This window comes from Malus sylvestris, chromosome 15 (genome assembly GCF_916048215.2).
Source record: "Malus sylvestris chromosome 15, drMalSylv7.2, whole genome shotgun sequence".
Taxonomy (NCBI): Eukaryota; Viridiplantae; Streptophyta; class Magnoliopsida; order Rosales; family Rosaceae; genus Malus; species Malus sylvestris.
Genome location: NC_062274.1, coordinates 18,129,348 through 18,150,929, shown reverse-complemented (window position 1 = coordinate 18,150,929; position 21,582 = coordinate 18,129,348). Strand labels below are relative to the sequence as shown.

Sequence of the window (21,582 nt, the reverse complement as noted above, 5' to 3'; positions counted from 1 at the left end):
GACTTCAAATGCGACCAATAAATGTTAAAAATAATATTTATGTAGATGAATTTAACATAACTTATCCTATCGATTGTCCAAAAAAAAATTGATTCTGTTTGAGTGCAGTTTCAGTTATTTACCTGACCGAGTGACATAAAAATCCAAAAGTAAGGGAAAAAAAAAAAAACAGAAGGGTAATAAGAAGCAAACAAAGTTCGCACCGTTTCAACATTCAACTGTTTTTTAACCACCAAACGACGTCGTGGTAGTTCGAACAACATAAAAGTTGGGCGTTTAAATCTTCATCGTTGAAAAAGGAAGCGAAGGGCTGGGAAAAAACTCAAGACTCAGAAAAGAGGGCGGAGGAGAGGAGGCGAATTGTGGAAGACGACGAACGCTACTGCAACCATTGCCTGAAACGACGTCGTTGTGAGTTGAAGAAGATCGAGAATGGCGGCAAGCAAGCCGAGCGTTCCGAAATCTGGAGCCATTTCCAAGGGCTACAACTTCGCATCTCACTGGGAACAGGTGCTGCGTCTTCTTCTTCCTCCTCCTCATTGCCCTAGATTCAAAATTCTCCATGGAAACGACGCCGTTTTCGTCTACATCTGAGTTTTCTGCAATTTTCTCTGTTTAACTGCAACTAGCTTGCTTTCAGATCGGATCGGATCGGATCGGATCGGATCCTCTCGATTTGAATTTTGATGTATTGCTTTCTTCCCTGTGCAGAATACTCCGTTAACGGAGCAGCAGCAAGCAGCCATTTCAACGCTCTCGCATTCCGTCGCGGAGCGGCCATTCCCTCCCAATTTGGCACAGGACCGTACCACAGGCCACCAGAATGGCCTGACCGTCTCCACCAAGGACAGCTCTTTTGGCTCGGAACACTCAGCCGCCATTGAAGCTGTTCTTGTCAATACGAATCAGGTACATTGTCGCCATCACATTCCGTTATCTATTCCAATTCGAAGGCTTTCTCACTGAATTAGATTTTCTACTTGCAGTTTTACAAATGGTTTACAGATCTCGAAGCAGCCTTGAAGTCAGAGGTTAGTTATCGATTTCTTCCAGCAAATACTGCTCCTTATGATGTAATTAAGTGTAAATTCTTCTCATTGTACATAATTTTTTTTTACATTTTAGACAGAGGAGAAGTATCGACACTATCTAGACACTTTGACAGAACGCATTCAGACATGTGATGGTATACTCGGTCAGGTAATGGTGATGCATATCTATCGGTGTTGAAGACATCTTTGTTTTAAGTTGTTATGTTTGTTTGAGATAGCTGGTTTCGTTCTGTGCAGGTCGATGACACCCTGGAGTTGTTTAATGAACTACAAGATCAGCATCAGGCAGTAGCAACAAAGACTAGAACTCTTCATGATGCATGCGACCGATTGGTGGGATTTTCTTTCAATTGATACCCTTTTTGTTTCTTCCCACTTTCCTTGGTGTCAGGTTGAATTCATTGTTGTGGGGGCCTGGAAACTTATTTAAAACTTGATGTTTCCTCATTTTTCATTTGCAGTTGATAGAGAAGCAACGGCTGATTGAATTTACGGAAGCACTCCGCAGTAAGCTCAACTACTTTGATGAATTGGAGAATGTAAGGTTTGAATCTACCTTACCTAGAGATATTATTTTGTTTGCTGAGATTGTGGTTTTGTTAAATATATGTCGTAATGCATGGATAAACTTTTGTTTTTGAACGAACAATTTAATTGATTCTTTTTCCAAAGAGTCAACTTCTCCCTAGTGTGAATTCTCCTTATCAGGCATTACTTTGTAGTGTTGTTCAAATTAATATACTTTGAAGCCTCATTCCAAGGATTTTACCTTCTTTTGTTTGTTCTGATATTTGAGAAAATATCATGATGCACAAACTGTATGAAATACAAACCATATATATATATATATATATATATATATATATATATATATATATATATATATTCATCCTATAATTATATTGTATTCACGTTTAATTCTTCAACTGTGTGCAGATTACGACCAATTTTTATTCTCCAAACATGAATGTTCTACACGAGAACTTTCTCCCTCTTCTCAAACGCCTTGATGAGTGCATATCGTAAGTGTCCTTTTTGTTAGTAAATCTCTGCAATTCTATGTCTCAGACACTATTCGGTGAAAAATCTTGGAAGTTTGTCATTTATACTAGGAGACAATGAGAATTTAATAAGGATATATTTATTGGATTAAAACTTATTGTTTTTAAACAATTTGTGCATACTTTAGGTATGTTGAAAGCAATCCACAATATGCAGAATCCAGTGTTTACCTGCTTAAATTTCGACAATTGCAGGTATGATTTGCAAGAGCGTTGATTAGGTGAATAGTATAGAATGGAGATTGTCTTCTAGTAAGATTAGTTTTGACCTTCAGTAATATATAGTTTACTTGTTTTGGACAGTCTCGAGCCTTGGGAATGATTCGTTCTCATGTACTTTCAGTTCTCAAAGGTGCTTCTTCTCAGGTAATGTTACCTTATTGAACTGAGTTACCATTAACACATCGTAGTAGACTTCAGTCTTAACATGCATTAGTGTATATTACCTGGCTTTGAATTATGGCCACTGTCATCAGGTACTGGCAGCTATCCGGGGCAGTGGTGGCAATAACGCATCTGTTTCTGAGGGTGTAGAAGCATCCGTTATATATGTCCGCTTCAAGGCAGCAGCGAGTGAGGTAACATTGATTCTATTGAATTAGTTAAAATTTGATTAATGCATTTAACCAGCCAGGGTGTGAAAAGCTGAAAGCAAGATGTGTCTGGAAAGCATTTTTAGTTCTATCCTATTATTTGAATGCGGGCATGCAATTTTCTGCCTTAAGTTTTTAACTTCACAATCATTTAAGTGTTGATGTCTAACAAATAGAATCTCTGCAGCTTAAGCCAGTGCTGGAGGAAATTGAAGGCAGAGCATCAAGGAAAGAATATACTCAGATCCTTACAGAATGCCACAAACTATATTGTGAACAGAGACTTTCCTTGGTGAGCTGATGAATTTTTTATTTATTTTTGAAAAGGATCATTAGTTGTTTACCATACTAATTTATTCCTTAATTTTATCACTTGTAAACCACCTTGTTAATGCATTTTTCAGGTGAGAGGTATAGTACATCAACGAATATCTGAATTCGCCAAGAAAGAGGCCTTGCCATCATTGACTAGATCTGGATGTGCATATCTAATGCAGGTAAGATATAAATGTTACAAGGACATTCATTGAGGAAAAACTCCTTAAAAAGAATACAAGCGAAAGATTTGTCTATTGTAGAGTATAAAGTGAGGATGGGGTGATTGACCCTGTTCTCTTTAATGATAGTGGCAGTATCTGTGATGTAAGATGTAATGTGATATGCAACTTATTCTCATGTATGAATATGAGCTGCATACATTGTGAACATTTATGTTGTAGGACCACAAAGTTTCCATGGTAATTGAAACCACTATTCATTGCAGGTCTGCCAGCTAGAGCACCAACTTTTTGATCATTTTTTCCCATCTTCTGCAGAGGACGTTTCAAGTTTGGCTCCATTGATAGATCCTCTGTAGGTCCCATTATCTTTTCTTTTTAGTCGTTTTCTCTCGTTTTCTGCTTTCTCAAGAGGCTGACATGTAATAATGGGTTAAGCAATCTGTTTTAAATTGAATGTGCCAAAAGCGACTGATGCTTGATTGGTTTGGTCCTTTCCACTTCATTCCTTGTTAGGCTGTTACATTGTAGGATGGAGGTTCGCTGGTTGATTGGTTTATGTGCATTTTAAACTATATAATAACCTCCTTTTGATGATAATTCATGCAGGTCCACATATTTATATGATACACTGCGGCCAAAACTTATTCATGAAACAAATGTTGATTTTCTTTGTGAACTTGTTGACATATTGAAAGTTGAAGTCCTAGGTGAACAGTTAAGTCGGAGGAGTGAATCATTAGCTGGTCTACGTCCTACATTAGAGAGAATTCTTGCCGATGTTCATGAGCGGTTAACTTTCCGTGCTCGAACACATATTCGTGATGAGGTGATCTCTATTCCTGAGATTTCCTCATTGCTTTTTGAGTAGTTACCTTTTTTCTTAATTTTCCTGTTAATCTTGTTTTCTTGACTAGTACCTTTTTCCTTTTTAAATTTCTTAATATCTCTCTCTCTCTCTCTCTCTCTCTCTCTCTCTCTCTCTCTCTCTCTCTCTCTCTCTCTCTTGCCTTTTTTTTTTCCAGATAGCAAATTATTTTCCTCTGGATGAAGACTTGGATTACCCTGCTAAGCTGGAAAGATCTGCAGCAGATCAACTTGAAACTACTTCTGTAACTTTTTTCCCATTTCCTTTTTTTAACTTTTATGGATGTCTGAGATAAATATTTGTTTATGCTGTCCGATGTGTATTTAGGTGTCAACATTGCTAGACCCAAACTTACAGGTTTATAGGACATCTCTAAATGGTTGAATAACTTTAATTTTCCATTATGTAAAGTCTTTCACGGCCTTGATGAATTATTCATTCATAGTCTGGTGAGATTAGTTGTTCACTTAATGGAATATCCACAACACAGAAACAAACTGTGTCCTGTTTTCGATACAAGCGATATTTGGGAGGTGAGAATAGAACATACTAAGATGCCATTTAGTGACCTTAGAACTTATTCATCACTACTTTTGTTAAATATATCCTTTACTTTTGCAGCCTACCTCTAGGGACACTAGTATGCATTTGCCCTTGTAACACTTTTCCAAGCTGGTTATTTCGGATTACTCATGCACGATTGAATATCTTTTTTATAGAAGTTGGTGGCAAGTGGTTACACTATTGTTAGCTTGAGTTCTGCATCATTTCTGGTTGATTTAATGTGCTTGCCTCGGATTGTTATATATAATTTGATCGATTTTCTCATCTTTCCTTCTTTATCTTTGTCAAACACAGGCTGATGAAAACCTAGTTTTTAAAACATGGTATCCACCTCTAGAGAAAACGATATCTTGCCTTTCAAAGTTGTATCGCTGTTTAGAACCAGAAGTTTTTACTGGTTTAGCACAGGTATTTAAGCCTTTGCTCAGCTGTCAAACTTGTCTTGAATAAATTCTGTTAAACATTTTTTTTTTTTGGTATTCAGGAAGTAGTTGAAGTTTGTTCAGTATCTATCCAGGTGAGTCACTGAATATGTACTGTCATATGCAGCACATTTTGAAATTCTCTGTGCATAATTCCACTTTTCTTTTTGGCGACTGTCATATTATCCCTGTTTATTAAGCTGATAGGATTTGTTTAGCATGGGCTTAATATGGTGACAAGCTTTTTTGGTGCTATCTTGATTGTTGTTTCTTTCATCTGCCAGAAAGCGGGCAAACTCATCACAAAGAGATCATCTCCAATGGATGGTCAGCTTTTCCTCTTAAAGCATCTTCTTATCTTAAGGGAGCAGGTGATTTTTCCTCCTATCTGCTGTTTATATCATGGGTAGTTATTCTTTAAAGATGACTTGTTAATGCATCTTTTTCGTCTTCCCAGATTGCGCCTTTCGATATTGAATTTTCTGTCACACATAAGGAACTTGATTTCTCGCACTTGCTGGTTAGTTTTCTAACGCAAAAGTTCTCCTATTCAAATGCATTATCTAGTGTTTAGTAAAGTTCTATTATTGTTTGATATATCCTCTCGGTCTTCATTGCAATGATGCAACAATTTATCATTATTTTGATTAAAATATGCGGAAAAATAAAGACAAACTTTATTTTTCAAATAATTCAGTTCTAGTATGGACAGTATTTCATTGACGAATATATTTTGAATGTTGATTTGGTTTAGGCAGTAAGCATTAAAAGTTACTTAAATGCTTGAAATTTGATGGAATGGAAATCTTAATATATTTTAATCTCCTGGCAGGAGCATCTAAGACGAATTCTTAGAGGTCAAGCCTCTCTATCTGATTGGTCCAGGTCAACTTCACTAGCAAGAACCCTATCTCCCCGAGTTTTGGAAAGTCAAATAGATGCCAAAAAGGTTTGTCATTTTCCTTTTTAATGTGTTCTTGGTTTATTTTTAGAGCATAACTTTAATCATTTTGTTTTCCGCTGCTGCTTTTGTTTCAATTATACTTTTCACTTTGGTTCATTTTCTGGGGATGCATCATTGTATTATTCAAAATACAATGAGGAGTTCATTATGTCGGTGATGAGTTCATTGTAATGTACTTGCAGGACTTGGAGAAAAGCCTGAAAACCACTGGTGAGGAGTTCATTATGTCAGTGACGAAGCTGGTTGTGGATCCTATGCTTTCATTTATTACCAAGGTTTGTGTTTGTCGCTTCCTCCTTTGGTAATATGGCTTTGTAATGTATTTTGGAGCAAATAAGAAACCATACATGTAGATACAAGTACACAATAAAAAAAATCAAACAGAACATTAGAATAAATTGCCGAAATCCACATTAGACATGTCACATGTGAATAACTCATATACTTATAAATTAGATATGTTTGAAACTTTTCGAACTTTACATTGCCATAAACCCATATCATTAAAAAAATGCTAACACTATCTATATTGGTAGACTCCTATGGCATTTTGTTGAGGTTCCTAGGATGGATCGATGGATCTATAATTGAGTGCTCGTTATAGCTTAAAATCCACAATGTCATTAAGGATCCTGCCTTTACTAAGTTTGGTCACATTTGGATATGATTTCTCATGAATTCTTACATCTGTATTTCAAAAGTTCGTTCATGTCTAAAAGGTTTTGATTGTGCTTTTTTGTAGGTCACAGCTGTGAAAGGTAGCCAGAATCAAAAGGTAGACTCTGTTATGGCCAAACCAATTAAAGATCATGCTTTTGCAACCCCAGATAAGGTGGCTGAACTTGTTCAAAAGGTATGCATGTTTCTCATTTTCTTGAGTGCGGTGGAGAGCCGTGTTAGGGAGGGCCATCTCTATATTTGTCTGCTAGGGTTCGTGTTTTGCTCTCTATATATTTGATAACAACAGCTGGTTCTCATAATGTATTCTTGGACAGGTAGCTGCTGCAATTCAGCAAGAGTTGCCAATGGTAATGACAAAAATGAAGCTTTATTTGCAGAACCCGTCAACACGAACTATACTATTCAAAGCTATAAAGTGAGTACAGGATTCACTCGTTGAAAATTTAGGGTCCTCCTCAACATATACACCTCTGACAGATTAAGTTGATATTTTTACTTGATGACGGATCAGTTTACCTTCCTTGTATAACTCGGTCCTGACAAGCTTTCTCTTTTCTCCTTTTTTTTTCTGCAGGACAAATATTGTCGAAGCACATGTTCGAGTACAGACGCTGCTGAAGGACGAGTATTCAGCGGAAGAGGTACAAGGCATCATACACATGCCTTCCATACAAGAACTACATGCACAACTTGATAAACTCCTTTAGAGTGTTTGTGAAGCCATTGCCTCGCACCATACGCATTGTTCTTATTCGCCGTGCGATTTAAATGTTATTATTCGTAGATTAGAGAAATCCTGCGATGTCGAAACAGTTTTATGAAACGGGAAATATATGTATCATTTTTTGTAACGGATAATAAGCCAATGGCGGTCTTATAGGTTTTGTGTAGGATAGAATCATAGATTGCTCATGAGCAGTTTTTGTTCGATTTCAGTTTCTAGTTTTTGGTTCAGTGAAGCACAATTTGTATTTTGAAAACAGGTCATCATCTATATCAGAATATGCTATTTGCAACTGGGAAATATATGTTGCTCCAAATTTGGTTTTGCCGAGATAATCCTTAAATTATTACTGAGTGAAAATTAGGTCTTTAAATTTATATTTTTTTATATTATTTTTGGAAAACTAGTCCTTGAATTTATTAAACTGCCAATTTCCTTCATCCGTAAGATTCGATGAAGATTCAAAGATATTTTCCAATTTCCTGTTAATTTAAGTCAGTTGACTTGTATGTGATACTTTTGAAGGTAGGTTGGCAGTTTATAATGACAGGGTAAATTGACAATTACATTTTGATGTAGAACAAATTGTGGAATGGATCGAGGAGGAGATGGAACGTCGGAAGACAAAAGTGCACAATCATAAAAGGGGTGTTAATTTTTCATAAAAGTGGCTTGAGCCACTTTTCGCAGAAACGTGTTAACATAATTTTCCCACAAAAGTGGCTCGAGCCATCTTTTGCAGAAAGTCATCAAAATAGCAGCCTACTAATAAATTGAGTCTTTTGGGGTTTCAAGGGTTTTTATTATATGTCAGTTATTTTCATTTTAATTCCTTAAGTCTTTTGAGTCTCCCAAAAGGTTGTAAAAGGTTTATTTAAGCCATGACTTTGTAATCATTTAGACATCTTTCAATCAATTAATCAAATTATCCTTTGGGATTTCTATCAACCGGTGGACTCCAGTAACTTTGTTCTACAAGGGATTACGTTAGTAACCCTTTCATTGCTTCGTGCTGTGTCACATTTAAAGCCTATTTGCAATGGTAAGGATTTATGGACAAAAAAGTGACAGTAGCCCCCTTTAAAATGCGTCATGTGCAAGTCACATTGCTTAAATTGACGGAGGATTAGATGCAATAACCTTGAATCCAACAAGGAGATCAATAGTTTCTAATAGTTTAGAACTTAATTTTCACTCAGGTAATAATCGAAACGCTCTTTACCTCTTTATACCTCTTATAAAGAACGAAAAACAAAGACTATTGAATAAAGATTACAGTGGATGTACGAGAGAAAATGTGAAAAAGAATGAGTCATTCTGCTTTATAGCTTTGTATTGGACATTATTCCATTCAGCTCACATCTTCAAGTATACAAGTAAAAGTTATTCAGCTAAAATCTTCACACATACACAGGCTAGAGCACAGTTTCAGGTCGGATCTTGCGCATTTTCTTCACCAACGTCAGACTGCGACCCGCTTGGAACGATCGTTAGGGGAGACCACTGATCGGGTACCATGAGGAAATAAGTTGTCATAGCTTTCCTGAATCGTTTCTTGTATTGCTGGGGAGAAATCACGGTTGGAGACGTGTTCTTGGCTCCGCCGAGAATTCCTGAGGTCTTCACCCAAGTTTCAAGGTGCTTGTCCCATGTGTATTGCCTCATAAAATCTATGATCCCCAGAACTAGCTCATCCTTTTCCTCATCCACGCCGACCAGTAACGAGTAGTCCATGACATCTATCGACTGTGGCAAAATAGAGGACAAGATGTTAGTAAACAACGGATGCCATGATAATCAAACACCGAAATCTAATCAATCCGCCTCGAAAACAATCACACAGGATTTTTGGAGGGAGGTGTCGACAAAAAGAATACATGCATTCTTCTCACACTGCATCGGCTGGTGCAGGGTAGTATCGTAGTATGATATGTGTGCCATGCCATTCAAGAAATTGCACCAATTCGTAAAATGGTTTTTGTTAAAATCTTTGTGCACACAGAATTTTCCGATTGGAAAACATTAGGGTTACTGAGGAACATTAAGGCGGAAACAGGGAGTTAAAATCGGACTTACAGCAAGGAACGCAGTATCATTCCAGACAGCCCTCTCTAGTAGCCGCTTTGCCTTGCTCCCCACAAAAATTGGAGAAGTTGGCATTGCTTCAATCAGGTTCTGGTCGAGTAGAACTTTATTGCTCCCACTTGTATCTGGATTATAACGTGATCGAGAAGATCCTTTCAGATCATAAAGCCGCGTGACATTCCGTCTAAATAGTAAATTCTCCATTACTAAAACATCCATCTTGGACTCTTTCCCTGCTTTACCATGCTTTGACGAAACCTTCAAGACAAAAGAGAAATGAAAAATTGGGTCAGACTTACAACTGAAAAGTTATGGCGTTTTAGTGAGAGCAAGAGAAACGAAGAATACCTGATAAATACCCAGGATCTTTGCCAGGCAAGTTGGGCTTCTAGTACTGATTGACTCGGACAAATACTTGAAATAAGACGGTGCAAACTTGATAAATGATTCCAGCTCTGTCTTTGTAACTTGTTTGATGATAAACCGATCATCCAAGGTTTTTGCAAAGAAAACATTGCTCTTGCCACCCTGGGCGCCCCACTTCTTACAACGGCTAAGAGATCGTACGAAATCTATTTCAGAAGGGCAACACGTCCTCCTCAAAGCCTCAAACCGCGTTGCGTAGTAACATGTCACTGTATACTTCACCTTCCCAAGGGTGCCACCATCTGTAAAAGAAACTCTAGCATGAATGTCCTTTGACAAAAGTGAGTCCAAAGCTTGAGAGCTCCGCGACCGTGACACAGATAACATGCCCTCATCAGAAGAACCAAGATTTCTGTAGGTCTCAGAAAGCGACTCATCAAAAGAGCTAAGTGAGAGAAGATTTGCGGAATCAAAAAGAGGTAATGAGACTGAACTATCCAGAGCATCTCTTGGTCTCTCAGACTCGGAAATTTGCAAATGGTAATCTGACGAGACAAGTGCATATGCAATAACACTAGTGGGTTCATCGTCAAAAACAGGGATGACAGTGTCATTAACACCAATGGGCAGTAACAGTCTGGCACCGCTTTGCCTTTCCAATTCCCGAAACATTGGAACATTGACGGGATTGTATTCACCAATGATGATCTTTTGAGAATTAAAGGAATAATTTTTGTCAAACACCTTGAGAGATTTAGAGCTAAGAGAATGAGTTGGAGCAGTTGCCTGTACCCCAGCTTGGTCAACAGCACAATTTTGCAAATCTGAATTCGATTCAACTTTTCTCAACACAGTTGCAGAATTTACCAAGGTTGAATCAGGTAGAGAGTAGCCATTCTCTTTAGGTATGGTACTTGTTGGGTGACTTTCACCAGTCCAAGCGGCATCAAGGGTATCAGATAAATTCGCCACTACTGGACTCTCGTTCCCTTCTGAGAGGGTCCTTCGTACACTTGTTCCAGATTCCAATGGATCAGATTTATCAATGGAATTGTCAGAGGAAGGTGTGAAATTTTTTGCCTCATTACTATGATTCGGGTCCTGAACCATTTCATTTTTGTTCTGCTCCCCTCCAGGCTGGCTAAAGCTGCCAACATCTCCTCCTTGATAAATACTTACATCAGGCTTTGTTTCCCGAAGAGAGGAATCACTACTACTTAATCCTTTACCTGGCATGGAATTTATATTTGTGTTGACAAGCTTCTCCATAGAACTGATAGGTTTCTCCTTGAGTTTTGGAAGGGAACTGCTCAAACCTTCCTGGAAACTTTTTTTACTTAAACTGGCAGCCTGAATTAGGTGTTGATCCCAAATGTAAGAGTGAAAGAGCAACTGCCTCCTTAATCTATTGATCTCGAGAATATCAATAGCAGGCTGGCCAAACTTCACCTCCTTATGCATCGTTTTTCGTAATGATTCCTAAACAATGTCATGTCGCAATTGAGATACCAAATAATGCAAACATATAACTTCCTTCTCCAACAACAACAACAACAACAACAACAACAACAACAACAAAGCCTTTTCCCACTAAGTGGGGTCGGCTAAACTTCCTTCTCCAACAGATGAAAAAAAAAAAAACAATGCATGTAGAAAGGGGGTGTGATTCCCGTAAACTACCTCAAAGTCTTCTCTTTCCTTTTGAAGCATCTCTTCAAGTGCTACAATTTGACTTGATTCAGGTGCTTTCTTACCACCATCCGCTGTCCCTGAAATTGGTCTCTTCTCCAGAATATGATTAAGAGCATTGCGCAATTCAGTAAAGAGAAGCTCTGCCCGATGACCCACCTAGTAAAACAAGATCAATAATCTCATAAGCATTGATAAATTTAGAATCACCTGCTACTTTGAGATAAAAAATAAAACATAATAAACTCACCTCCTCTGCTTCTTTTTGTATCCATTCCTGATTATCATTGTGAAATTCGAGTTTTTGTGGTGGAAGATAAACAGAATGAACATGAATGGAGGCATAGCTGAAGCAAGCAACCATTCTTCCGAAACTGTACATGTAAGAACAATAGCATAAGAAGATAATAACATAGTGATAAAACAGCATATGCTTTTCTCTGAAATTAAACAACACGAAGAAAGAAGGTAAACTGAGGTTGGTGCAAAAGTTAGCAGTTCATAAGTGAAAATGCATACCCATAAAACCGAAGACAATCTCTGTGAAGGGAATGACCACAAGTTGCAACTCTGTTTGCAGCTGCATGATTTGAAAAGCTTAACTCCAAAAACTTCCCAAATGACAAACCCCAAGCAGCATCTGACATGACTACTCTTCGAGTTGCAGGAGGGAAGCCATTGGTTCGAGGACATTTCAAGCACCTGTGCCACATCCAAATTTTTCCTTCCCTTTCCCCCGGTAGCAAAATCTCTGGGAGCTTCTTAACGGATATTGTAAGGCTCCCTTGTCTATGAGTATAACTATGAACATGCGCTTCTGATGGCATCCCACATGAACGACAAAGGTAATTCTGATAAAGAAGTATGACAACTTCATCTTATGAGATTGCTGAAATCTGTCCACATAAAATTAGCAAAAACAAAAGGTAATGATTGAAAATAAAAATACCTGATCAAATAGATGATCTCGTAAGAACCTCCCCAAAGGCTTATCAAAACTTCCGTAATATTTGATTCGACACAGATGGGACCGTTCACAGACAGTTCCCTTCCACACACAACGTGTTGACAGGGAAACCAAAATGCTTTGGTGGTCAGAAGGTGAGGGCAGAAACTCTTCCTTTGAAGATCCTACCTCCTCATTCTGATTATCACTATGATGTTTTATGGACGTCAATTCTGGAGTCTCACCAAGAGTTGCAGCTAAAGCACCGCCACCATGTCCTAATGCCTCTGAGGTGGCAAGAGAATTAGAGATTAAGCCATTGTTGACCAAAGCTTCCCCAGCCTGAGCTGAATTGTCCAGGCAAGAATCTTTAGAACCCACATCAATTTTATTTTCAGAGGCACATATTGAGGGGAGCTCTTTATGGTAGGATTCTGTGATATCCTCTTGGGGAGGAGACAAGGAAGTAAAGAGAGATCTAGATTCTTTAGAGCTCGAAGCATGTTCTATGAGAAAAGCTTGAGAACAAGCTTTAGATGAGCAAATTGAATCGGCACCTTGCAGGTTCAAAATGGGGCCACTACTGGTAGATGAATTGCTATCTGTAATTAACCCTTGAAAAGATTTCTGTAGCTCACTGCTAGCATTGGGACCCTGAGGCATGCCAGCCGGTGGGACACTAAAACCAGGTATGGTGGAAATAGACCTGTCAACACTTGATGGTTTATCGGGTAATGCAACAGTAATCGCAGACTTCAAAGGAAGTTCTGGTAGTGAAGCACCTTCATCAGCTAAAAATGAAGTCTCCAGAGCCAAGTGATAAGCAGCAAAAACTCCATATTGGACAACATGTTTCACCTTCTTCAACTCATCCCCATTGGCACCGTGGAGCATTATCTGAAACAAATCCAATCCTTCTTAACACATGACTTTTTGGACTTTTTGGGTTTAAACGAAATACATAGTAAAGGGAATTACTAAAGTAGTTAATACAAAAAATGTTATAACAGTCATGCAAATGTCCCCAATCCACCAGTCCAAGCTAAGAACAACTCCGAATGAAGATATCCTTGATCAGCGGCCTCATTAACCTGATTACAATTCCATTGTCTTTGCTATTTCTTTTGTTCTCCCACCGTGTTAATAAGTGAAAATACAAATAACAATAAGTCCTAGCCTCCAAATTTGACAAGACACCAAAATGTGCCAGTTAATGCTCAACAAAGTCTGTGTTGATGTGTATATATTCAGGACTTACGGTAACACCCAAGGGCTTCGGGCAACCTTCGAAGAACATCAGAGTCTTTGTCAATTTCTTCCCACCTTGCCCAGCACTGCCATGCACTTCAAGAAACTTCTTCACATTGAACATGTCACAAAACCCTAGTTTTGGTGATGTGAGATGATCTATTGAAGGGACTATTTGTGCCCCAGTGCAGCGGGCTATTCGCTCTAAAAGTGGCCTCTTAATATTCAGAACAAGTGAGATGTCCTTTGCAAGAAGGTAATCTTGAGCATACCGAGATACAGACTTCTCCACCAAAAGGACATTAGGGTGATGTGAGTCTATCTTTGCAACTGCCATTTTCAGATGATCCATTTCCTAAAAAAGGGATAGTCCATCAAAAGAAGAAACATCCAAGACTGCTAAATCAATAGAAAAGATAACTGTGTGATAGAACACATATGCAGGGTTTAATCGCTTATCAAAATCCTACAAATTCAAAGCGTTAACTTATAACACAAATAAACGGAATAGGTAAAAAGAACCTGCTGCAACAAAGTATCAAAACTTGACAAGAGGTTTGAAACACGCTGATATTCCAAAGCTCCTCCAAGGATTAAAAAGCGTGGTTTTTCTTTTTGTGATGTCATTCGCCGATGAGCCACATTTTTCTTACAAACAACTCCTTTTACCACCGTACTGAACAAAATGAAATGAAAAACTGTCAAAACTAATGGCTTGCATAATTTTTGCACATAACAGAACATAGATATAATATAAAAGTTTAGGAACCATTCTAAATTTGGTTTACTGAAATAATACTGCACAGGAATATGCCTCACACTGCACTGAATGGTGAAAGAATAAACTTTAGATAAAAAAGATTTACCTATCAATTCGACGCCCGCAAGCTATACATTTAACCTTCACGTATCCCCCAGGGTCCATTCCTCCACCCTTGCTCGTATCTGGCTTGAGAAGCATGGCAGCTTCCCAAGACAACGAAGTAATTATGTCCAACCAGCTCTCATTGTTGCCTTCATCACCCCGTGGTAGGTTTTCAACCTGCAAAAGCTGAGATACCAAAGCCCTAAAATGACCTTCCACCACATTCTTCATTGCTTTCCTGTGCTCCTCAATTGATTTCTCCCTCGTACGACACTCCCCATTACCAATGCCATTTGAAGAACCCAGATATCCCCACTCCCCTGCACCACCACCATCATAATCGTCGTCATCAAATAAGACAGCTTCTCTCTCATCTTCTTCATCCTCAGGCTCCGGAGGGAGCCAAAGTAGCCCATTGTTCTCGAAATCCACAGGTTCGGTATTCGTGCTTTGCAGGTCATATGCAGAAGTTCCACATTCATCACCGATATCGTGTTCATATTGTTCTTCCTCAATTTTCTGAATTCCCACTACATCCTGTGTATCAAAACTCCCAGGTAATAAGGAACTCGTGTTATCTCCGTCAAGATGCACATTCTGGGGTCCATAGACGCTAGCAAATTCCTCAATAGTGACTGCACCATAATAGTCATTGCCATGAGAGAAATGACTTGGTTCTGAATCTAAACGATAAACTCCATAGTCATCATCCTCATCATCACTCCTGGTATCAGATGATAAGTAAAAACAAGCAATGGATTACGTTATAAAGAGCCAAATATAAGGATATGAGATATGGGAACTTGAATGAATAATCATGGTTAGAAACATAAATTCAAAATTCATTTATATGACCCGACATGTATCGCATACTCACACGCAACATTAACATTGAATGAAGAAAGAATGTCTGAAAAGATATTTCATGTAAACACAAACTCTTTATTCACCTTCCAATCCAGATTTGTATCCTTTATTCACACGTACACAAATACCTTATAATGAAACTTGAAAACTTATATGAAACTAAAGAAGATAATGCTCTATCAATCTGTGAAGTACACCGAAAAAGTATTCAGTGAGAGCAGGAGATACCTGTTCATACAAAAGCCATATAGATTTGGAGACGGCTCAGCCATGGCTACATCAGAACTAATGCTCGTCTGCGATGTCACAATGTCTTGCTGTACCGGAACTGAATAAATTTCGGATGATGATTGACTAGGGCTCTGACCAGAACTATATGGCACACGCTGGTAAGGTCCAGTCGAGTAAGGGGTAGAACCAATAGTGCTGCTGCTGCTGTGGCAGGTGCAGCTGGACTTGGTGCTTGCCAAACTTGTCACGGATTGTGATGGACTGAGACCAGGGCTGGCTGCGGGGGTGGCAGCATTATTGGGTGCGGCTACCCCTTGCTCCCATTGCTCGAAGCAATAATTACAGACCCTAATCCGCTCCCAATCTTCCCTTCCAACCCTTGGCTCATCAGACACCGCAGGAATAGAGTTTGCAGTACACTTGGCACAGAAAACTCGGCCACAAAGTCGACAATGATGCCTTCGGTTAAATATTGTGAACTGAGAGTCACAGTCATAACATACCCTACAGCTCTGATCAGGCATCCAAAAGTCCCTGGACACATTGGGCGGCTCGGACCTCCTGGGAATCCAAGACTTGAATACGTCAACTAACTCGGATAGTTTGTTGTCGGGGGTGCCCATTCACAACTACCCCACCGGAGCCCTCTCATGATGATAGGGTCATAATTGTATGCTCTCCCTAAACAGAATTGCAACTAAATCACCTGCTAACAAATAGAATCCAAATAAGCTAAAAATTTGAAAAGACGCCAAAACACATCAAAGCTCTACGAATTTGGAACTCAAAAGCTCATCGAAACTGAAATGCACACATACAAAATGCCGTCCGAACTCATAATTCAATCACAATCACAAAATTCAATTCAAAAACACAAAATTCAAGCTGAGAGTTCAAGAAAGCATCAATCTTTCAGCTAGCAACAGGGTTGCATGCAAAAAAACACAACTTTAAGCTTCATTTCTCATGGTATACAAGAAAAGCAGCAAAAATTTACCAAAATTAAAAGTTGGAAGCAGCAAATTCAAAACCCCATTTGGCCAAAGTCCCCAGATTTAAGTGCATTCGCAAATTTAAGAGATTTTGCCAATTGGGTTTCTGAGAGATCACCAGAAATTCCCAGAACCTGAATCCTCCACAAGCAAAAGTGCTTTTCTTTCTTCTTCAATTGCAATACGTCTCTGTGCAAATTGCCCCAAAAACCAAAACCCTATTCACAATGAGACCACAAGGCACAGAATCTCCGACAGACCCCACCAGAAACTGTAAGGCCGTCTTATATGCAGAATATTTGCAATTTTATATGGGTTCTATTTTCGGAATAAAATTGTTCATACAACAGCAAACCTGTTGTATTGTATTATCTGTAACAATTATATTATATTTTATAAAAAAATTAAATATTATACAAGCCATGCCACGCAAAAAAGGTAAATTAAAAAGCAGGAAAGACACAGAAAGGTGGAAACGTCAACCGCCACCTGTAACTGTAATTCCCGCATTTTTGCCTCCTACTACAAAGATCACCGATTTATTAAATGATTTCTGACCGAGTGTATTTACATCACCGCCCCCACGCGGTTGTACGGTGGTACCGTTATAAGAACAAAGACTTCGCTGCTGAAATTTCAGTAGAGGTCCTGCTTATACTTAATTTTGGATGGACACGTGTTTAGTCGAGATTAGGTGTAAGCAAAAATTTTTGCTGAAATGTTCAGCAGCAAAGTTACTTCCCCATTTATAATGCCCAATTTTATTTTTGTTATATGAATTTAAATTTTCACATATTTTAAAATTTAAATTCATCAAATGATGATAAACAGAATGGTTAGTTATTAAAGAGAGGTGAGAGATTCATTGAAGACTGGTGAGCAAAATTATTTCTTTTTTCATGACAATTTCAACTTACATTCTACTTTAATTTCTATTTGTCAATTTTATTTTAACCACAAACATATCTAAGCTTAAGATTATTTTAACCTTGACAATTTGTATATAAATTTTTTTTATTCATGAAATAATATTATTGTTTTTTATTTTTAGCTTTATTCTCCATGCTGAGTGTTGAGTGCTGACCTTTTTCTTTTGTAGTAAATAATTATCATGAGACATGATAATTCATAGAAATTATCTAGTAGTAGTAGGAGTGCATGTGAAGATAAAAGGATAATGTCGAATTAAATCTAAAGGATATGAATAAAGATTTAACAAAGAGATATCAAATCTTAGGAAGTTTTTCAAAATTGTGTGGATAACTTCAATTATTGAGTTTGATTTTTCAAAAAAAAAAAAAAAAAAAAAAAACTGGAATGGTAAAGATTAAGTATTTGAATGAATGACCTTGCAATGAAAATGAAGACAAATGACATAAGAATTAGTTTACGTGTGCGAGTTAGGTCAGTTAGTTAAATGATTTAAGAATTAGTTTACAGATGTGAGTTAGGTCAGTTGATTAAGATAGTGTATCCGCTTGTTCCTTTTGGTTTTTACAATGAAGATCGAATACCCCTTCATTGGTTAGAATAGTTCAAAACATATATCATCTTGTGGAAAAAACTTTATTTAGCTAGGGCACGTGATTGAACTGATCCAGCTGCCATGTTTCCAAGTCAAGTAGTTCCATGTGATGAAAGTACTAATCTCTATCTACCATGTTCCACAAAACAAAACAAAAACCTCAGAAATTAGTTTTTATTTTTTATTTTTTTATAATTTAAAAACAAAGGTCATCGAAACAGAAAAAAATAAAATAAAATTCATGAAGTAGTAACTAATCCAATTTGTTGTCGACTTATCGTTGGACCTTATCAGGTGAGCTGCTGCTGTTACTGCTACTGCTGCTGTTATTGTGAGCAACACCGGCAAAACCGGTTTTCTTCTTCTGCCAATCATCAGAAACGGGAGCTGGCGGCGATGAAGACGATTCCGTTGCTGTGGAAATGGCATCAGCAAGAGCAACTGGCATGAGGTAGAAGCCTTTGCTTTGGAGATGCTGCATTGCCTTGTTCCCGTCCGATTCGATCAGCTTCACTACTTGTTCTAAAGCAGTTTCGTCGAAGGAAATGTCAGCTGCTTGACCGATTGATGGCAACTGCGGCAAACCATTCTTGACCTGACAGAGATTCACTTGTTACAAAAAATCATCGAGTTTGTTCTTATTTCTTAGCACACAAGAAAATCTGGGGCGGTTCCTTTTTTAGGGTGTATGAGGTCTTTTTCAGTTTCGTAGTAATAATGGGTGACAGTATTATGCCTAATGTTTACGAGTAGTAAATAAGAGACTACTAAAGACTCGGCGTAGAGTTTCTGTAATGCCTGCTAGATAGAGTACCTGCTCTACTGTTTATAACTGAGAAAATTAATGACAGTCATCTGTCCAGACTCAAAATTCGACATGAATCACAACCTTCAATTAACTAATCCAAGAGAAAAGTGGATCCAGGATAAGTACCTGTGGTAAAGTCTGCAATCCAGGCATACGAGGAGCAGAAGAGAAAGAAGGCAAAGGATAATTTCCTACGTCATGCATTCCCTTCTATATTACACAAGCAAACAATTGTAAAAGCATTTCACTCACCAAAAATATAAATACCTTACATCCCAAATACAAGTGAATGAACTAGCATCTGCAGCTAAAAACATTAAATTTGTCAGTGATCGCAGATTGATACCTCAGTGGAGACTAAAGCAGCCGGGTTGTTGTGATCGCTTGCAATGGAATAAATGTCATTATCCCCATAGTCTCTGTTCATGCCAAAGCTGCCCATTTGGTGTTCTCCTATACCAGGAATAATAGCAGAAGGAACGCCCTCATAAGATTGAAGAGGCCACACTTGAGAAATTGGAGAAAGGGTTTCAAAATCTCCGTTGAATCCCGGGAAGATGGGTGGTTCAAAGCTACTGCATCCCACATTTTCTGGTGCAATGGAGGGAAGAGATGTTCTCACCATGTTTCCATCCACACCATATTGCATGCCCATATTTTGAACTTCGCAGCTTTTTCCACCATCTTGTGCATCTGGCTCAAAATCTTGAAGAATAGATGAAACATCTTGAGCAACCCAGCTCTCCAAACTGTTGTATGAATTAGTCAGATACGTTGGTGAACTAGTGTCCTCATGTTCATCCACGGCAACTACTGAAACCAAGAAGCGCTTTATTCGGTTGCTCAGATCCGCAACATGCCCAATATGGTATTTCCTTCACATCGACATGCGACCACGATGAGGAACTGCAAATTTGATTTATGTACTTGTCCATCATCAACAGGAACGGCTTTACTTCTTATTCTTCTTCTTCTTTTTCTTCTTCCTTTTGGTTTGTTGAGCCTACGAAGAACTTCTGGTCATTTGATGCTGGCTCCACCTAAAACTTCATGAAAAGTGGAGATGAATCTGCTTAAAGACTTGGCTGCTGCAGATGAATTTAACAGTCACACATGGTTTAAAAATTAAACAACTTTGTAATAAAGTGTCAAAAGAACTTAAATTTAACAGCAACGTAACCCCAATCATAGATTCGAGCAACCAACATACAGATTTATGTAAAACTTTGCATCACACACACACACACACACACAAGAGAATCAGTAACAAGAAGTGTGATTTCGCACTCAACTCTATACAGAGACTACTGCATAAGAGAAGTAGCAAGGATCTCGTAGTTCAAAATGGTGAAGTGCGTTTACCTTAACCAAAGTCCTATGTTCAAATCCTCTTTTTTCGATATCACTTGTATAAAAAAGAAGGGTAAAGTACAAAAAACTACCTCAACTATTGGTCTCACGACATTTTCATACCTCATCTTTTTAAAATGACAATGTCATACCTCATCTTACGAATTTGTGTCAATGTTATACCTCCGTCAGTTTTTCTGTTAAGTGCTGACGTGGCTTAAATAAATTAATAAAATATTAAAAATTTAATTAATTATTAATTATTAAATATTATAATTAAATAAAATATTATAATAAAAAATTAAGAATAAAAAAAACAAAAAAAATTTAAAATGGCCTAGGGTGCGGGCCTCCCCTTTCCTCCACCCGCACCAACCTTTTTCTCTTCGACAACCACCAAACCCTGAAACCTTCCTCCATCCATCCCCTAAACCTTCCCGAACCTACCTCCATCCCCTACATCTTCCCTTCCCCTGGAGATGCGGGCCTCCCATTTCCTCCACCCGCACCAACCTTCTTCTTCTCTTTGACAACCCCTAAACTCTTCCCCGTCCCCCCAACCTTCCCCAACCCACCCTCATCCCCCACATCTTCCCTTCCCCTAACTTTTCCTATCCCTTTTGAACCCAAACCCAAACCCTAATTCCCCATTTTCAAACAGAAAACCCCAACCTTGCCCACCCGTCCCCCCAACCTTCCTCCGCCACATTCTCTCTCATTTCTCTCTTATCTCTCTATCTGGGCTACTTGCAGCTCTTCCTGCACCCTGCTCATTTTGAACCGCGACGATCGAAAAATCTTCGACGCGTTCGAGAACGCCGGGTCGCTGATGAGTGAGTCATACATCACCGGATTCTGCTCCCAGATAAGTGTGTACCGCTCAGGCATGGACATCGTCGGATTCTGATGTGGCGAGTAACGAACAGGTGCTTCATCTCCAGCTCAACGATGATGATGACGGGTTTTTGGTGGCGGAGAATCCAAGCTTCGGAATTACCGACTGTAGGACGCACAATAGCTTCGTGAGGGAGGATAGGGAGTTCCTGGCATTGGGGAGAAAAAGTGTTGACGTTTCGTCAATTTTCGGGCCACTGAGGAGAAGGAGATGAGAGAGAGATGATGGTGGAGGAAGGTTGTGGTGGAGACGGGTGGGAAGGGTGGGAAAGGTTTCTGGGTTTTGGGGG

At 38.7% G+C, this 21,582-nt stretch overlaps 2 protein-coding genes and 1 pseudogene across 5 annotated transcripts; 1 reads left to right on the top strand and 2 right to left on the bottom strand.

Moving 5' to 3' along the window:
• The first annotated feature begins 288 nt into the window (after positions 1 to 288).
• LOC126602473 (conserved oligomeric Golgi complex subunit 3) lies at positions 289 to 7,726 on the top strand. The gene is made up of 24 exons (XM_050269356.1): positions 289 to 510; positions 712 to 909; positions 987 to 1,031; positions 1,126 to 1,200; positions 1,290 to 1,385; positions 1,514 to 1,591; positions 1,989 to 2,074; positions 2,242 to 2,308; positions 2,417 to 2,479; positions 2,590 to 2,691; positions 2,894 to 2,998; positions 3,111 to 3,203; positions 3,470 to 3,558; positions 3,813 to 4,032; positions 4,229 to 4,315; positions 4,930 to 5,043; positions 5,120 to 5,152; positions 5,342 to 5,428; positions 5,515 to 5,577; positions 5,890 to 6,006; positions 6,204 to 6,296; positions 6,764 to 6,874; positions 7,017 to 7,117; positions 7,277 to 7,726. The coding sequence occupies exons 1-24, from the start codon at positions 433 to 435 to the stop codon at positions 7,407 to 7,409; spliced, it is 2,334 nt and encodes a 777-aa protein (XP_050125313.1). The 5' UTR covers positions 289 to 432; the 3' UTR covers positions 7,410 to 7,726.
• A 903-nt stretch (positions 7,727 to 8,629) lies between these two features.
• LOC126602471 (1-phosphatidylinositol-3-phosphate 5-kinase FAB1A-like) lies at positions 8,630 to 17,081 on the bottom strand. Of its 4 annotated transcripts, none has more exons than XM_050269353.1 (12): positions 16,721 to 17,081; positions 15,721 to 16,432; positions 14,627 to 15,349; positions 14,283 to 14,436; positions 13,771 to 14,115; positions 12,516 to 13,409; positions 12,086 to 12,417; positions 11,817 to 11,940; positions 11,558 to 11,725; positions 9,860 to 11,356; positions 9,503 to 9,769; positions 8,630 to 9,172 (listed from the first exon to the last, which is right to left on the bottom strand). In XM_050269353.1, exons 2-12 carry the CDS (start codon positions 16,344 to 16,346, stop codon positions 8,855 to 8,857), a joined length of 5,448 nt encoding a protein of 1,815 aa, XP_050125310.1. In that variant the 5' UTR covers positions 16,347 to 16,432; positions 16,721 to 17,081; the 3' UTR covers positions 8,630 to 8,854. The 4 variants fall into 4 exon arrangements, with proteins under 4 accessions (XP_050125310.1, XP_050125309.1, XP_050125312.1 ...); XM_050269352.1 differs by having other exon boundaries at positions 15,721 to 16,429; XM_050269355.1 differs by having other exon boundaries at positions 16,834 to 17,081.
• A 1,412-nt stretch (positions 17,082 to 18,493) lies between these two features.
• LOC126602748 (uncharacterized) lies at positions 18,494 to 21,292 on the bottom strand (annotated as a pseudogene).
• Between the last annotated feature and the right edge of the window lie 290 nt (positions 21,293 to 21,582).

What these genes read in the sequence shown, in the direction of transcription:
- LOC126602473 (XM_050269356.1), top strand. Translation starts at nt 433, where the DNA reads ATGGCGGCAAGCAAGCCGAGCGTTCCGAAATCTGGAGCCATTTCCAAG. An exon ending in ATGATGCATGCGACCGATTG is followed by an intron (nt 1,386 to 1,513) that starts GTGGGATTTTCT and finishes TTTCATTTGCAG; the next exon opens with TTGATAGAGAAGCAACGGCT. An exon ending in ACTTTGATGAATTGGAGAAT is followed by an intron (nt 1,592 to 1,988) that starts GTAAGGTTTGAA and finishes AACTGTGTGCAG; the next exon opens with ATTACGACCAATTTTTATTC.
- LOC126602471 (XM_050269353.1), bottom strand. Translation starts at nt 16,346, where the DNA reads ATGGGCACCCCCGACAACAAACTATCCGAGTTAGTTGACGTATTCAAG. An exon ending in AGGAAAGAGAAGACTTTGAG is followed by an intron (nt 11,357 to 11,557) that starts GTAGTTTACGGG and finishes GACATTGTTTAG; the next exon opens with GAATCATTACGAAAAACGAT. An exon ending in ATGATACTGCGTTCCTTGCT is followed by an intron (nt 9,173 to 9,502) that starts GTAAGTCCGATT and finishes ATTTTGCCACAG; the next exon opens with TCGATAGATGTCATGGACTA.